Genomic DNA, 17,406 nt, shown 5'->3' with positions numbered 1-17,406 from the left:
TATACGATAGAATGAATGTAAAACTAATGTTCTCCCATGCAAACTATCACATAATTCACAAAAATAAAAAAAAATAAATTTATAAAAAAAATAAAAAAAGAGTTGATGTTATATTATCTGCCCTAAATCACATCTCAGCAATGGGGGCGGAAGGTGAGGGATTATCACCAAAATCCATCTCCATCTTGAAAGGGTGTGGGTTTTTGGTAGTTCCTATCTTTTGGAAGCCCAATCCAAGCTGGCCATTCCACTTAAGGATTTAGAATAGGCAGGCCATGGTTCAGATTACAAAATGAAAGGGACCAAACCCATGAACCTGGCTGGGATGGAGGCCTTGGCTCTGACTACAACTTGCATGGAGACACTTTGCCAAATTGTGATAAAATAGCCCAATTTGGGGAAACTCTCTTTCTCCTAGATGGTGGTTCTATTCAGGAAAGTGAATTTAGAACTCAGAGATGGTTTGTGAATGAGGTAAAGGCTCATGAGAATTTGGTTCAGTGACTTTGTTATATTAAGAGGAATCCAATTGGATAGGCTTCACTCAGGTGGGATGGAAAGGGTTAAAACATTTTCAAGTCTGGACCCTGCTATTTGCTAACTGGGTGATCTTGTGCAATCCACCTTCTCTCCAAATCTCTTGTTACCTAATTGGTAAAATAAGGATCATGAGCAATACTGCTTCAGAGTGCCGTGGTGGGGTTTTGATGGATAACAAGCTTAGCACTTCATCTGAAGGCATTAGGATCAGATACAGGCAGGACAGGAAGAACCAGTATCAGCTGCCAAGCAGTGTTGTTGTTGTTAAGTGCTGTTGAGTTACTTCCAACTCATAGCGACCCTGCATAGGGTTTCCAAGGAGCAGCTGGCGAACTCTAACTGCTGACCTAGCGATTCAAACCAACTTTGTGGACCAGAACTCCTAAGGATGCATTCCTCAGATGATAGGACAGGGCATACTGACCATGTATTGCTTGCCATGCCCTATGCGAGCATTCCCACGAGAGCACTTCAAAAGTTGTGGCAAAATGGAATGAAAAGATAATGGGTTTCCCCCATAAACTTTTTGAAGCCCTTTCATATTCTCAGCAGTGTCCACCCCTGAGTTTGCATTTCAGGTGTAGTAGAGCACATTGAGTAATCTCAGACTGCCCAAGCTTCAATCCCAGTTACACCACCCAGCACAGCTGTGTGACCAAGGACATGCAATTTGGTCTTTAAGTGCTTGGGTTTGCCCATCTGTGAAACAAGATTTTGTGAGGATTATACCTAGAGGACCCACGGCAGCATTTGGCAGAATGTGAATTCCAGAAATATAGCAATATGGGTCAGGAGAGTGGCCTCCTGTGCCACTCCTCACCCTCCTCAGCTTTAGGGATACCCTTTCTATCCACTTTACGGGTGTCTACTGTGGCACTATAGGATAAGCACTGGAAAGATAACTGCAAGGTTGGTGGTTCAAATCTACCAGTTGCTCTTTGACAACCTATACAGAGTCGCTAAGAGTCCTAACTGACTTGACAACAACTCCATCTGAGCTCTAGGTGAGGAAGACAGTCCTGGTATGGCGTTGTAGGATAAGCACTGGACTGCAAGGTTGGTTTGAATCGCGTGATCAGTTTGAATCACAAGGTTGGCGGTTCAAACTCACCAGCTGCTCCTCAGAATTCCTATACAGGATCGCTATGAGTCAGAACCGACTCCACGGCATTTAACAACAATCCATCTAAGCTCTAGATGAAGAAGAAAGGACTCAGGAGCTCTGGTGGGATTGCTAAATTAATTCAAGACACTGGGTCCCTAGAGGGTTCAGCTTGCTCCCCGAGAAGGTGCCCTGGTTAAGGCTGTGCTAAGTCTCTCTTTGGGTCGTTTCCTGAGATGACATTACTCCAGTAGGATGAGTGGAGCCTCTTCTAGTAAGGGTGTCTCTGCCCTGGGGGCATCCACTCACCCCTCACCCAGCTTCCCAGTAGCCCCTCAAGTTAGTGAGCCAGGCTGGAGCTATTTGCCCGACCCCACCTCGGAGACGTTCTCCTCACACAGGAGATGGCCGGGTCCCTCCGATTGCCACTGGTATCTGCGCCCAGGGCTGCACACCTCCGGGCAAAGGAACGGCTAGGTGAGTGGTGACAGCCCTCGGATCGCCTATAGCGACGGGCTTGTGCATTTCTTGATCCACCCTGCTCGCTCCCAGGCGCGGGGTCCAAGACCACTAGGTACTGAGGCCCCTCTACTCATCTCCACACTCGGCGGGAAGGACCGAGGGCGCAGGGGACGGGGACTTCCGTGTGGGGTCCAGAAAACTGGGGTCCGGGTCAAGGGGACACTACGAAGTAGGGGCGCGAGGTGCAGGCCCAGCGGGGACGCGGAAGGCCCGCGGGGGCGCGCGGCCGCCCCGCCCCGTGACGCATTTCCAACTGCCTGGAACCACGTCTTGGGACGAGCGCGCGCCCGACTGCCGGGGAGCGCGCCTCGTGAACGCGCATCCGCCACGTGACCCCCGCGACGGCCTATCGGCGGGCCGGGATTTGGGGGGCAAAGCGCGGCCCCGCGAGCAGTTGCGGCGGGAGAGCGGCGGGGCTGAGAGCGTGACTCGCCCGCTCCGGCGCTGCCCCTGCCTTCACCGCCGTCGCCAGCCGCGCAGCCATGTCCGAGGAGAAGCCTAAGGTAAGCAGCCGACGGGCGGACGTGGGCCCCGCTTCCCGCGCTCCGGCCTCGGCCTCCCGAGCCCGCCACCATCTGGGGAGCTCGGCCGCCGTATGCGGCCGGTTCAATGCGGCACGGCCTTTTCTGGTCTGCGGAGGACGCGGTGCCGATGGCCTAGGCACCTCTGGCCTGCGCGAGCGGGCCATCCCTTCCCCTCCCCCGCACGGGTGCTCCCCTCCCCCGCCCAGCGGCGACCGTGGCGCGCCCGCTTCACGCCCCGCCCCAGGGACGCTCCTCCTCATCCCCCGAGCTCCGCCCCATCCCGAGCTCCGCCCCAGGAACGCCCAATTCAGGGCCCCGCCCCTGGCTCACTGTATTGGAGCTGCCAGGCTTTTCCTAACCCTCCTCACAAGCACCCATGCAATCCCGCTCGGATCTTTTAAGCAGAGTTCCCTTTGACCGGAACCACTGCTTTCCTGCCCGGATACCCCCAGTTAGCTCGTTCCCACTGTCGCTTGAGTCCCTGATCCCCCGCACGTGGCCTGCGGAGCGGACCCTGGTATTATCCACCAGGGCATCTTTGCGAGGCTTCAAGACTCACACTTCAGCACTGGGTTCTCCTCTCTTTAGGGGTTGACTCCGGGCCAAACCTCAGTTCCGCTCAGTGTCTGATACTGGCAGGGGCAGCCCCGATCTGGGCTGGAGACCCTCATGGCAAAGTCACCCTGGAGACACGCGCCGTTTACTAGATGCCGGAACTCTCGGTGCGCGCCCTCCATACCCCTCCATAGCATGCTCTCTTCCTTCCATGCACGTCTTTCAGTCATAGCACTGCCTGCCTCCACCGCCTCCGTTCCCCCCACCCCAAACCCCCGCGCGCTTCCGCTCCCCATCATGCCTACCCCCTTCCCCTCCGCAGTGTCACCACACAACGCTCGGGATATGCTGTCCTCAATCATCGGGACTCTCCATGTATCCCCCACTTCATATCATAGCGCTCGGGTGTGCAGCTCCTACTCTTCGTCATGAATTCTAGTTTGCTTCCATCTGCCTATCCCAGCTCCCGGGGTGTGTGCATCACCAGTTCAGTGCAGTGGGCCCTTTGTACTAGGGGGGGTCGTGCCACCTGAACTATTATTATTAAGTGCCATCGAGTCGGTTTCGACTCAGCGATCCTGCATAGGGTTTCCGAAGAACAGCTGATGAGCTTTAACCTCCAACCTTGTGGTTCAAATCCACCTGATGAGCTCTAACCTCCGACCTTGTGGTTCAAATCCACCTTGCAGTCCAGCGCAGAAACCCTAAACGCCACATGAACTACTACTATTAATAAAAAGGGAGCATTTCTGAAGTGGTTGGGGGTCAGTGTTTTATTTTAAAGTGGAAGATTTATTTAGCCGAATTTTTACACATGGGCTCGCTCTGATACCAGGCTGGGGATAGCTGTCCTGATTTACAAATGATGAAACTACAACTTGGGGATGGCTGGGGCTGGACTGCACATGCCTGGAAGTCCAAGCACCAGGACCTCTGTGGCCCTTCGGAGGGTCTCTTGAGTTTTCCACTGTCTACAACCAGGGCCTCCATATATGGAGTTGGAGGAGTGCATGAGAGCTGAACAAAGTGTCCTCTGCCCACTAACCATTTGAGCGGCTTTCTTTTTATTTCAGGATTCCTTGTCAACAAAGAAGTCCTGCTAGGGTAGTAGTTACAAGTTAGGGTACTAACTGCAAGATCAGCAGTTCAAATCTACCAGCTGCTCCTCGGGAGAAGGATGAGGCTTTCTGCTCCTGTAAAAATTTACTTCATCAACCCTATACAGGGTTGCTATGAGTCGAAGCCCACTCTACTGCACACAACTTTAACATGAGATTTTCCTCAAATGCATGTCTGGAAGCCCAGTCTATTTGAGTACTTGTTTATTCCAGGTCAAATTTAAGTGTCCTTAGTGATACTGGGAATATGGTGACTGTATATGATAAGCACTGGACTGCTATCCACAAGGTCCGTGGTTCGAGCCTACCAGCTGCTTTGGAAACCCTATACAGGCTTGCTATGAGTTGGAACTAGCTCAGTGGCACTTAACAACAACTTACTGATATTAGAGGTGGGTTCCTCTTGACATTCAAATTTGAGGAAATAGCTGTGATACTTCTTCAGCATTGTTTAGACTTAACTCTGCAGTGTGGTCTTCCTCTGAGGCCCCTTTCCAGGTGAATACTCTTTTGTGTTTGAAGTAATTGCAAGATGGTTGCTGCTGCTGCCTCCAGATGTTTCTGAGCAGCACTCCCTCCCTTCCCCCCTCTCTCCCTCCCTCTCTGTGGAGAGGAAGCCTCTCAGCCAAGCTGAGAAGTTTCTGCCTGCCCCTGGGTTACTGTGATGGGACCTAATTTTCAGAATTGCTTTGCATTTTTTCATTTGCAGGCTCCTCCCTGCACTAGAGAGGAAAGCTTTGGAGGGTGTAAGCAGCTCAGTGTTTATAGTGAAGGCCTCCTGCTGGCCCTCTGCCTTGTTGGAGCCCTACCTTGCTCCTCTATTCTGTTGGATGTTTTTCTGTCTTGTCTTGAAAATACATTTGTCTTTTCATGAAAGAAAAAAAGCTTCCATGGCACAGCTTCCTGCACATTGAGTGTGGCTCCTGAGAGCAGGCACTAGCTAGTGCCATGTCTGAACTTGCTAGTCCATCTGCCAGGGTGGTCCCCATCATCCTTGAGGGGGAGGCGGCTACAGTGAGTGGCTCAACTACTGAGAATCTTGTTAGTACTGCCCTGTGAGAGCGTCTTCAGGCCCACTGCTAGGCCTTCCCTCGCTGGACCAGCCTCGTCCTGAGACTGTCTATGTGGCTTCCAGTGCCTAGTGTAGTGCCTTCTCGAGGGGTCAGCCTCATCAGTTACCACTGGACTGCTGTCTTCTAAACAGTGTCAGAGAAATGCGATGGCCCTATCATTTTAGAGCTATGGTGCCACCATCTTGGGGCCTTGTTATCATTTCCATTGTGTTTCCAGGTCACCAGACACTGGGGCATGTTACTGTCTGGTTGTTGTTGTTGTTGTTGTTAAGTGCCGTCGAGTCGGTTCCGACCCATAGCGACCCTATACAGGGTTTCCGAGGGTGTAAATCTTTACAGGAGTAGAAAGCCTCATCTTTCTCCCGCGGAGCGACTGGCAGTTTCGAACCGCTGACCTTAAGGTTCGCAGCCCGATTCGTAACCACTACGCTACTGGATCATCACTGTTCAGATGAAACTATTTCAAGGGAGAGAGTGCCCGAAGGACGGTTTCCCTTGGCCCAGCTGGGAGGCACCTCATAAAGACAGTGGTGGAAACTTATGCACCAGTTGGCTCATGTTGAACAGCTCCACTGCCAGCATTCCTGCCAACTGTGAAATCATTTGGTTCTGTTTTTGATTACCTTTACCAGTCCCTGTGGCACTGTGGGTTAATGCACTGGACTGAAAAGGTCAGTTTGAACCGCAGGTTGGTGGTTCAGGCTCCCAACTGTTCCTAGAAAACCCTGTACGGGGTTGCTATGAGTTGGAACCAACTCGATGGTACATTAACAACAACCAGTCCCTTATAAGTATCTGTAATCTGTGAGTATGCATTTTTACTGCTTTCACTGAAGAGTAATTTTTTAGAAGCAAAGATGGATTCTCTGAATTTCTTCCTAGATTTATTCAGTTGAGCTGCTGCCTTCTGAAGAGAACTCTGGATTTGCATTGTAATAAATGTACTTTCTTGAATGCAGATGTTTAACTGTTGTTGTTAAGTGCTGTTGAATCAATTCCTACCCATAGCGACCCTGTACAGGGTTTCCGAGGCTGTAAATCTTTACAGGAGCGGAAAGCCTCAATTTTCTCCCACAGAACAGCTGGTAGTTTCGAACTGCTGACCTTAAGGTTTGTAGTCCGATTTGTAACCACTACGCTATCAGATGTTTAACTAGTAGAGTTAAAAGTACATTCTGCATAAAAATAAAGCAAACACATGAGTTATTCAGAACTGGCATTAAATGAGTTTAAGAATTAGACCTGTTTTAATGACTTAGAAAGATACTCAGTGGTTACCTCAGGACTTGCCTCTGTAGTCTTTGATAAAATGGTGGCTAAGGCCTGGCCTCCATTTCTTTCAGGAGGGAGTGAAGACGGAGAATGACCACATCAACCTGAAGGTGGCTGGGCAGGATGGCTCTGTTGTCCAGTTCAAAATCAAGAGGCACACGCCACTAAGCAAGCTGATGAAGGCTTACTGCGAGCGACAGGTGAGTGAGCTTCTGGGGCTTTGTCAGAGACCCTGTCTGCCCACACCCACCATGTGGAGGTCATGTCTGACTTTTTTGCCTTCACAAGTGGGAAGGAGATTCCAATTCAAAACCTGCTCAAGGCAAATTTCTAGGAAGCAGAGGCCAGACATGCCTCCACCCTATATCCTTGTTTATTTTGGTCTGACATCAACCATCCCTCCCACAGCATTCTCGGCTTCACATCTGACTTCAATAATCCATGGCAGTGGCCACATAGAACTCCTAACAGTATTCATGATTATGGGGTTCTTTAGGGAGGTGAACAGGAACAACTCCGGATGCAGCAGTCCTGTCAGGAACGCCTCTAGTCTGCCGCACTGCCCTTGATTTCAACTTCAGCTTCTTAGCCATGTGGCCCCTTGGCTTCTGCCCTTTTTGGGCAAATGTTACAAAGCTCTCTCAGCCAGTCTGTGAATGCCCAAAGGGCACAGTCTACAAGCCAGCCTCCTGCCCATAGGCACTCACCTTTACTCATCCTTGGGTCTAGAAGCCCACAGCTGCTCTGTCTCTCAGCTCTTCTTCTTGGTTCCGTGGTGATCTCCATGTGACATCTGTCTTCCCTGTCTATGCTTGCCTAATCTGCTCTTACAAATCTCAGAAGGAATTGGCTTAAGGCACCACCTACGATGATATATCTTCATTAACATAACAAAGAAAAACCCTATTCTCAGGTGGGCTTATATCTATGGAGCCCTAGTAACACAGTGTTTAAGTGTTTAACTGCTAATTCAAATGTCACCAGCCATTCTGCACAAGAAAGATGTGACAGTCTGCTTCCTAGTAAAGATTTACAGACTTGGAAACCCTATTTTGTTTTTAAGTGCTGTCGAGTAGGTTCTGACCCATAGTGACACTGAGGGTTTCTGAGGAAGGGCTGGTGAACTTGAACCCCCGACCTTGTGGTTCAAACTGACCTTGCAGTCCAGCGCATTACCCCACAACAACATACATACCAGGACTTGTAGAGGTCAGTCTGCTTTGTCCTCTGAGATCACTATGAGTTGGAATCAATGGCAATGGGTTGTTTTCATTTTTGGAGTATGGTGTGGTGCTGCAGGATAGGCACAGGATTGCAAATCAAGGTCATCGGCTCAAACCTACCAGCTGCTCCTTGGAAACCCTATAGAGGAGAGTTGCTGTGAGTCAGAGATGCCTTGAGAGCACTAACAGCACCAACAATGTAAGAATCAGAACCACCCATCCACTCCGAGGAAGACACCTGATGGTTTGTTTCTGTGAAGATAATAGCCAAGAAGATCCTATGGGCAGAGCTACTGTGTCACGTGGGGTCACTATAAGGTGGAGTGAACTTCACAGCACACCCACCACCAATAACAGTTCATTCCGAAGCACACCTCTCATCTTCTTTTGTCTTTGGGTGTCATTTATTTCCACCTGTGACTGAGGAGTACTTAGCTCTCCCATGCCATTCTTCCCAGCAGTACAGTGCTTTATCGGGCTGTAGACACTGCTCACACTGGCCACAGTGTGCTTCCCCCATTCCCGACTCTTTGCCTGTTATTAGTTTTCTTTGTATGTTTGCTGTGGATGCGCTGTGTGTATTGTAGGTTTCCATTAGTATGACACCCCCATGTCTCCCAGTGGAGTCAGGCACATCTAGACACTGCCACCTTTTGGTTTGGTTTTTCCCATCATCTCTCTTGGAGCCCCTATTTCTGTCATGATTTTTGATTACCAGAAAGTCTTAGTTTGTTTTTCTTTGAGCGTTCCTTTTTCCCCCCCAGTAGCAGCTTACAGCATAGTGGTTACAAATCGGGCTGTGAACTGCAAGGTCAGCAGTTCGAAACCACCAGCTGTTCTGTGGGAGAAAGAAGAAGTTTTCTGCTCCCGTAAAGATTTATAGCCATATATAGGGTCGCTATGAGTCCGGAACATAACAAAAACAGCAAGTTATTACTAGTTTCTGGATATAGTATTGCTTCTTCCTTCCTTAAAGAGTTTATAGATTCTTTCATTTTTCCGGTTTCCTTTTACATTCCTTTCCTTTTTCTTTGGTTTCATCTCTTAACATTTTCTAGCTGTTCCTTGAATGACCTCTGGACCTTGGTTAGCTATATGCATTAAGGAGTGGAGTGTGTACTGTACTTAACTTGAAGGAAACTTTATGTGCAAAAGGTGGGGGGGAATTGTTGGAGGTCGGTGTTGACAGGGTCAACAGGCTACACTTGCAGTGACTTACGAGGATTGTTGTTATTAGGTACCTTTGAGTCAGTACCAACTCATAGTGACTGTATGCACAACAGAACGAAACCCTGCCCAATCCTGTGTCAATCTTGTAATCGTTGCTACGGTTGAGCCCATTACTGCTGCCACTGTGCCAGTCCATCTCATTGGGGATCTTCCTCTTTTTCACTGACCCTCCACTGTACCAAGCACAATGTCTTTCTCCAGAGACTGGTCACTCCTGATAATATGTCTGAAATATGAGAGGTGAAGTCTGGCAATCCTTGCCTCTAAGGAACATTCTGATTGTATTTCTTCCAACACAGATTTGTTCTTTTGGCAGTCCATGGTACTTTCACTATTCTCTTTCAACACCGTAACTGAAATGCATCAGTTCTTCTTCAGTCTTCATGATTCATTGTCCAAGTTTCACATGATTATGAGGATATTGAAAATGTCATGGCTTGCGTCAGGCGCACCTTAGCCCTCAAACTGACATCTTTGCTCTTCAACACTTTGGAGAGGTAGTATGCAGCAGATTTGCCTGATGCAATACGTTGTTTGATTTCTTGACTGCTGCTTCCATGAGTGTTGATTGTTGATCTGAGCAAAATGAAGTCTTTTCTCCATTTATCTTGATGTTATTTATTGGTCCAGTTGTAAGGGTTTTCACATCTAGGATTGGTGGGTGTGAAAAGGGCTGCCAGATCTGGAAGTCTGAGTCTGCCCGGAGGAGTCTTTCAATCCCAGGAGGTGGACTCCTCTAGGCTCTTCCCTGGGCTGTATGGCAGTTACCAGTGTCCTGGGAGTACAGTTGGAGGAAGATGAAGTGGGCAGCACTGCCTTACTTGTACTGTTTTCAAGTCGAGACCTGAATCCATGTCTCCTGAGGATGGACTTCTGTCCTTTGAGAGGGCTAGTTGCCTGGTGTCTTGGGACTGGGGCGGATCCTGAGTTGGTGGTATGCTTGGGAACCTCTAAACAGTCATATCCAGAACCAGCAGTGTGGTGCATGTTGGCCTCTCAGAAGGAGACCCTTGCTCTCTCGAGGCTGCCTCCTCAGGGTCTTCAGACCTGCTCTGCATTCTCAGACCATCGTGTCTACTGCTCTGATTTTGACTGCTGTCCTTCTTCTCTCCTTTTTTCTCTGTCTACTGTTTGTGCCTTTGTGTTCTTTGACTTTCATTGAGTAGGGTTCAGGATGGAGCAGGGATACCAGTTTTAGTTGCATCTATCTGTGGCAGTGAAATTGGGAGTTTTTTTTGATGAAATGGTCATGCATATCAACAGCTACCACCCATGCTCTGGGGTGCTAGCAGGCGGCACAGCTCCTTCTGTGTGGAGTACACCAGTGTGTTCTGCTGCCCTCTACACCTTGCTTCCCATTGGTGTTTTCTAGATATGTGCAGCCTCCTTGTCAAACCCTCCCTCCCTGTCAGCTGACCTGTTGGTCTTTGGACATTTCTTAGAGTGGGAACATGGTGGTGCCAACAATGTAGTAATTATTAAAACAGCCCTTGAGGAAGCTGAAGGCAGGACCAAGGAAGGGGATGTGAGTGGCTAGAAGATGTTAGAGACGTGATTTCTGAAGCTGTGTGTATCAGGGCCTCATGTGAGAGATTGTAACTTTACGTGTGTAAGTTTTTATCATCAACTGGATCCCAAATCAGTATGTTGCAAATTAAGCTATGGTATCTGGAAATATTTACTAATACTTGCTTTCTTTTTACAGGGCTTATCTATGAGACAGATTAGATTCAGGTTTGACGGGCAGCCAATTAATGAAACAGACACTCCAGCACAGGTGAGAGCCATCTTTGTGTATGTTCAAGGACTACTTAATGATTCTCTGTTAGAAAACCCTTGAGAATTTTTGATTGTTGCAATGTAGGGCTGTTTTAATATTACTATTTAACTTTGAAGTTAAGTTTTTGAAATGAGCAAAGTTGTCAGATGTCATCATTCATGTTGAAGACTGATGCATGTCTGCCATTGCCCTATGTGCTTCCTGGCCCAGGGTCAGGAACATGAGAAATGGCGAGGACCCACTTTGGTAGCAGGAGCTCCTGCCCACTTGTCATCTAGACACTGACTTTGCAATCTTTGTCAGTCTGTAACTAAATTGCTGGCTTGCTTCCCTTGCCCACTGAGCATTTATGCACCAGGATCAGGATAGAAAGGTGAGCTTGCTGGCACACAACAGTAGCCAGCACACACTAACACCTGTAGGAGTTGTTGTGTCCTATTCTGGTGCAGCAGAGTGTAGCCCCAGGAGCTTGGACTGGAAAGTAGAGGGCTTGAGCTCCATGACTATACTCTTGCTGTCTTGTCTGCTGGTTGACCTTGGGTTGAACTGCTGAATCTCGTCAAGTCCATTTTCTCTGTGAAATTGTAGATTTGTTTTTTTCTCTTTTACAGAGTTGTGGGAGATATTTTCCCAAAACTCTAAAGGGCTAAATGTAGAGTCTTTATTTTTATGGATGTTGGGAGATCAAATCCTGGCTATGAGCCAGACTCTGTGGGGAGGAGGCCACTGAGAGCAACCGCATGTGCTGGGGATTGGCTGGAACAGGAGTTGAAGGAGTAGGGGCTCTTCAGCCCGAACACACAACCCATCGAGAGCCCAGCCTCACTGCTGAAACATTCTGGGAAGCACTGTGGCTTGGTCTACCTCTGTATAAGCTGCCAGAATACCTTTTTATTCAGAGAATGGGGAGAGGTCCGGGTGGATGTTTTTGTTTGCCGCTGCCTTAGAAAAGGGGACTCCAGTGGGACGTCTGAGCACATCTCTGTCCTGGTCTATGTATGAGAGGAGTGGACAGGGGAGCTCACGGTAGACCCCTTACTGTGGTGGACAGCTCCGGCGTCCATTGACTTGGAATTTTACCGGGTGATGACTAGCGCTCCATATACATAGCACTTTTGGCCAGCAGTCCTACTGCGCCGGTAACTGCCTCAGGCTGTGTGACAGTAACTGTCCACCAGCCACCTGGCTCTGAAGTCTGAGTTTAATAACAATTTCGGAGATTTCAGTTTATTTTTAAATGAAACCCTGTTTTTTTCTTTTGTCAGTTAAAATTCTTAGCTTTTGAAGACTTTTTTGTTAAGAGAAATTTGGAGATTAAATAGGGCTTGTAGATCCGTTGTTTCCCTGCATGCTACATAATGAGAAAGTATATAAAAGCAAAGGTGTTTATCCAGCAGTGAGCATTTTATCTTCCTGGGATAAACAGGCTAAAGAGAAACTAACAAATTTTCCTTTTCCCCTGTGCTTGTCACAACAATACTGACAGCTGGAGATGGAAGATGAAGACACGATTGATGTGTTCCAGCAGCAGACGGGCGGCATGCAGGCAGCTGGAGTCCTCTTGGGATGTGACATGTAGGGGGCCCGTCTGATGCCCGTGTCACCTGTCTTTGCATTTGCGATCCAGTAGTAAACAAGTGAACACACCAATACAAAGGAGTCTGCAGAAACTTGAGGACAGTCACCAAATTACTTTTGTCTCTGACATACTTCAAGAGCAACTCAACACTATTTCTGCAGGGATTAATCTATAACTGAAATTGGGCCAATACAAATTGCTATCTTTGTTTAGGTAAAATGAGTTGCAAGGTTTTTTGGGCTTGTTTTTGTTTTTCCCCCTTCTGTAACACTTTTCCACCAAACTTGTGGCCTAACTGTCCATTTCAGTCTGTGGGTGGAGATCTTGGCCCTCCCGTGTTGTGATCCTCCCTCCCCTCATGCTTCATCTAATCATGTAGCTAGTTCCTATATACTGCAGTGGGTGCTTCTTCCGGACATGCATTTTGGGGTCTTGGTGGGGATGGAAGACAAAATTTCACTTGCTATTTGTTTTAGAAACAGCTAAATGCCTAGATAATTGCAAATTTAAACGGTCAGAATCTGATCAAGTTAAAGGGAAAATATTGGAATACTGCTTAAAAAGCAAAAAGGGAAACTGTGTCCCCATAATCCTCACCCCTTGAAGTGTGTCCCCAAAGGGCCGTATGGCCTAGGATCCCCATCAGCGCTACTTACTCAGTACCTGTTGGTTGGTGTAGCGGGCTATAATTGCATAACTAAACCAACTTCTCCCCCTTTTTTTTTTTCATATAGGAGAAAGTAATGATCACAATTCCCATTTGGTAATAGTATTGTGGTCCCATTACTTCTAGTATTTGTTTCTGATGAATAATTATGGTCTCTATATAAAAACATAAGATTAAGTATTGCTGAATTGGCAGTTAACGTTGTTGTGTTCAAGAGCTACTTCGAAGTGTGGTGACAAATGAAACCCATGGAAAGATGACTTCATGTTATTCTCACGGATTTTTGCTATGCTGCTTTCCAAATATGTATTAACTTTATGCATTAGTATGGTGATTTCAGTTCTGTGAACTATTTTGGGATCTATACCAATTAAAAAATATCACATTCTGCCTGTTGTCCTTCAGTAGGGGTTCATTGCTACTTGACAGCCATTCTCTGCTTTTTGTAGTCACCTGGCGGTGTAACATGGCCCGTCATCTCTTGCTTGTTTGAAATCTTGCTGAAAATGTTCTTGTTTGCAGTTTGCTGTGTGGGCAGGGGTGGGATGTTTGTTGGCTCTCGTGTTTATTCACCAATTTGTACATTATTTGTTGTCCTTTACTACTGTAAACAGTAAATATAGTTTGGTACTCTGTCTCTTGGCTTCTATTAAACACTGCATCTGAAGGCTGGGACACGTCTGTCACAATTCAGTATCACTGGGAGCATTCAGAAACTTCAGTGGAAAAACTCATCACAACATGTGACATTCTACCTACTACAGTCCCTCCCCTGGGCTGCTGGCTCACTGCTGAGGGTCATATCCTTGCCTTACGTGCATTCAGCTGGCATCACATGAGGCTGACTTTGCCTCTCAGGGTTCCCATGTCAAGAGAAAGCTAGGTTTGGGATAAGTAAATCTGGACTTTCATCCAGGGATCCTTAATTTTTTTGGTAGTTGAATATAGATATTTCCTTTGTGATGTGGACAGCCAACTCACTTGTGGAAACAGAACTGAATTGATATTCCTTTGTCGCTGAGAGTTTTGCAGCACGCTGCTGTGGTAGCACCCAGGCTCACTGTACTGGAGCTGTTGTGCTCATGAGTTGAAGAGTGCACGAGGTGAAAGTTCATAGTAAGGGACACTGAGCATATGCATGTACTTGATTCATAGCTCAGGACGACTGGTGGGAGTAAGTTAGTTCCCAGAGTTTAATATGCCAGATCTTGATGGTTGGAGGGAGGAGGGGTAGTTACAACTCAGGCAAAGGAGCGTCTTCACTTGTGTAAGGAGAGATGTGTGCCCAAGAGACCCTCAGTTAGAAAAGCTGTGTGTTGACTTGGCTGCATTAGAGCTGTGATGATTGGGTGGAGACAAGAACAGGAAATGCTTTTATCTTAAGAACTCATGCAAAGTTGTGCATCTAGAATAACATCTGTTAATGATGTTTCTAAAAACATTGAATTACATAAACATAACTTACAGAATCTTTGGGTTAAATTGGAAGACTTGCCCTACTTATACTGTTAAGTGTGTCTGGTGTTCCAATCGACCTTCCTAGTGTTAACCCTGAAAGTCCTACATTCCAGGAATCCCCCCTCATTCCCAAGCAATCTGGAACCATGGGTCTCCTGAGCTGTGCTACACAGGGTGCAGCTTGAAAAGTGTAATATACTAAAGCCATGTCATGTCACATGGATTAAGCTGCAAAGTCCATTTTATCCTGAATTTTACTTGTCAGGGATAGCAGATTAATTTTATCCTGAATTTGCTGCCTCTCCAATGTGTGCTGCTTCAAATTAGCACATGCCTGCTACTCAGAACACTTGGACAACCTGTGCCAATTGATCTGAGGTTAGCATTGCCAGATTTAGCAATAAATATATACATAGGTCCCAGTTAAATTTGAATTTCAGATAAAGACCAAGTAGCTGGACCATGGGGAACTGCATTCAGGATAGTGGAACAGGAGAAGTCTGGCTCCCCGGAGACACCATCACCATCCTTCTGCATCTACTTGAGTCACTGCATCCTGTTTAAGCAACTCATATTTTAAGTTTTTGCAACTAGAAGCTAAAATAAATCTGATGCAAATTAGATTACATTTCCTACAATAACTGTTGAAGGCCGCACAGCGTTTCACAGTACGTTAAAAAACGATGCCTGGAAGAAGTTGACAAAAATATTGGTGATGTGCTAGGCTGCTATTTTCATGATGATGCTTTTTAATCACCTGTTGTCAGGTGCCGTTGAGTAGGTTCCAACTTATAGCAACCTTATATATAGCACAACAGAACTTAACACTGCCTGATCCGGCACCATCCTCACAGCTGTTAAGCTTGAGCCCACTGCTTGTGCCAGTCCATCTTGTTAGTGGTCTTCCTCTTGTTTGCTGACCTTCTACTTGACTAAGTCCCTTCTCTAGGGACTTGTCCCCCTTCTGATGATATATCCAAAGTATGAGAGAAAGTCTGGCATGCTGGCCTCAAAGTAACATTCTAGCTGTATTTCCTCCAATATGGATTTGTTTGTTCTGGCAGCCCATGGTACTTTTAATATTCTTCTCCAGCACCAAAACTCAAATGTATCAATTCGACAGTCTTCCTTTATTCACTGTCCAACTTTCACATGCATATGAGGCTACTGAAAATACCATGGCTTGGGGTCAGGCGCACCTTAGTCCTCAAACTGACATCTTTGCTCTGGAACACTATAAAGAGGTCTTGTACAGCAGATTTGCCTAATGCAGTACATTGTTTGATTTCTTGATTGCTGCTTCTGTAAGTGTTGATAATTGATCCAAGAAGAATGAAGTCCTTGACAACTTCAATCTTTTCTCCATATATCATGATACGATATATTGGTCTAATAGTAAGCGTTTTGATTTTCTTTATACTGAGGTGCAACCCATACTGAAGGCTGCGTTCTTTGATCTTCATCAGTAAGTATATTTTAAGTCCTTTTTGCTTTCAGCATGCAAGAATGTATCTTCTGTATATCTTAGGTTATTAATGTGTCTTCCTTCATTCCTGATGCCACATTCTTCATACAGTCCAGCTTCTTGAATTGTTTAGCATGCAGATTGGATAAGTATGGTAAAAGAATACAACCCTGTGGCATCACTTTTCCTGATTTTAAAGCAGTATCCCTGTTCTGTTCGAACAACTGCTTCTTGGTCTATATACAAGTTCCTCACGAGCACAATTGGTGTTCTGGAATACTCATTCTCTGCAGTGTTGTCCATAGCTTGTCATGATCCACAAAGTCGAAAGACTGCATAGTCAATAAAGCACAGGCAAACATCTTTCGGGAGTCCTGGTTTGGCGCTGTGGGTTAATGCGCCAGACTGCAAAACCATTTAAACTATAAGGTCGGTGGTTCGAGTTCAGCAGCTGCTCCTCGGAAACCCTAAACAGAGTTGCTATGGGTTGGAATCGACTCAACGGCCAACAATAATAACAAACATCTTTCTGGTATTCTTTGCTTTCAACCAAGATCTATCTGATGTCAGCAATGGTATCCCTAATTCCACGTCCTCATCTGAGTCCGACTTGAACCTCTGGCAGTTCCCTGTTGCAGCTGCTTTTTTAATGATCTTTAGCAAAAATTTTACTTGCATATAATATTAATGATATTGTTAGATAATTTCAGCATTTTTTGGGGTCACCTCTCTTTGGAATAGGCACAAATATGTATCTCTTTCAATCATTTCCAAATTTCCTGACATAGATAAATGAGTGCCTCCAGTGCTGTATCAGTTTGTTGGAAAATATCAATTTGTGTTTCATCAATTCCTGAAGCCATGTTGTGTGCCATTGTCTTCAATGCACCTTGGACTTCTTCCTTTGGTACCAGTGGCTCTTGATCATATGCTACCTCTTAAAATGGTTGAACATAGACATTTCTTTTTGGTTCAGTGACTCTGTGTATTCCTTCCATCTACTTTTTTTTTTTTCAAGTTTTTATTGTGCATTGAGCGATAGTTTACATGGGAGAATTTCAGGTTTACATACTATCATATCCTTCCATCTACTTTTGAAGTGTTCTGCATCATTTAATATTTTGCCCATGGAAGCCTTCAATGCTTCAAGTTGAGGCTTGGATTCTTTATTCACTTCTTTCAGCTTGAGAAATGTTCTTCCCTTATGGTTTTCTAACTCCAGGTCTTTGTACATGTCATTATAATACTTTGTCTTCTTGAACTGCCCTTTGAAATTTTCTGTTCTGCTGTTTTACTTT

The 17,406-nt window shown here is 46.3% G+C and overlaps 1 protein-coding gene across 1 annotated transcript; it reads left to right on the top strand.

The window, feature by feature from the left end:
• The first annotated feature begins 2,556 nt into the window (after positions 1-2,556).
• On the top strand, positions 2,557-12,518 carry SUMO3 (small ubiquitin-like modifier 3). The gene is made up of 4 exons (XM_006876559.1): positions 2,557-2,667; positions 6,778-6,906; positions 10,865-10,936; positions 12,426-12,518. The coding sequence occupies exons 1-4, from the start codon at positions 2,647-2,649 to the stop codon at positions 12,516-12,518; spliced, it is 315 nt and encodes a 104-aa protein (XP_006876621.1). The 5' UTR covers positions 2,557-2,646.
• The last annotated feature ends 4,888 nt before the right edge of the window (positions 12,519-17,406 follow it).

The sequence above is a fragment of the Chrysochloris asiatica genome, unplaced genomic scaffold (assembly GCF_000296735.1).
Source record: "Chrysochloris asiatica unplaced genomic scaffold, ChrAsi1.0 scaffold00391, whole genome shotgun sequence".
NCBI classification, from domain to species: domain Eukaryota; kingdom Metazoa; phylum Chordata; class Mammalia; order Afrosoricida; family Chrysochloridae; genus Chrysochloris; species Chrysochloris asiatica.
Note: the sequence above shows the minus strand (reverse complement) of the source record. Positions and strands in the feature narration are given on the sequence as shown.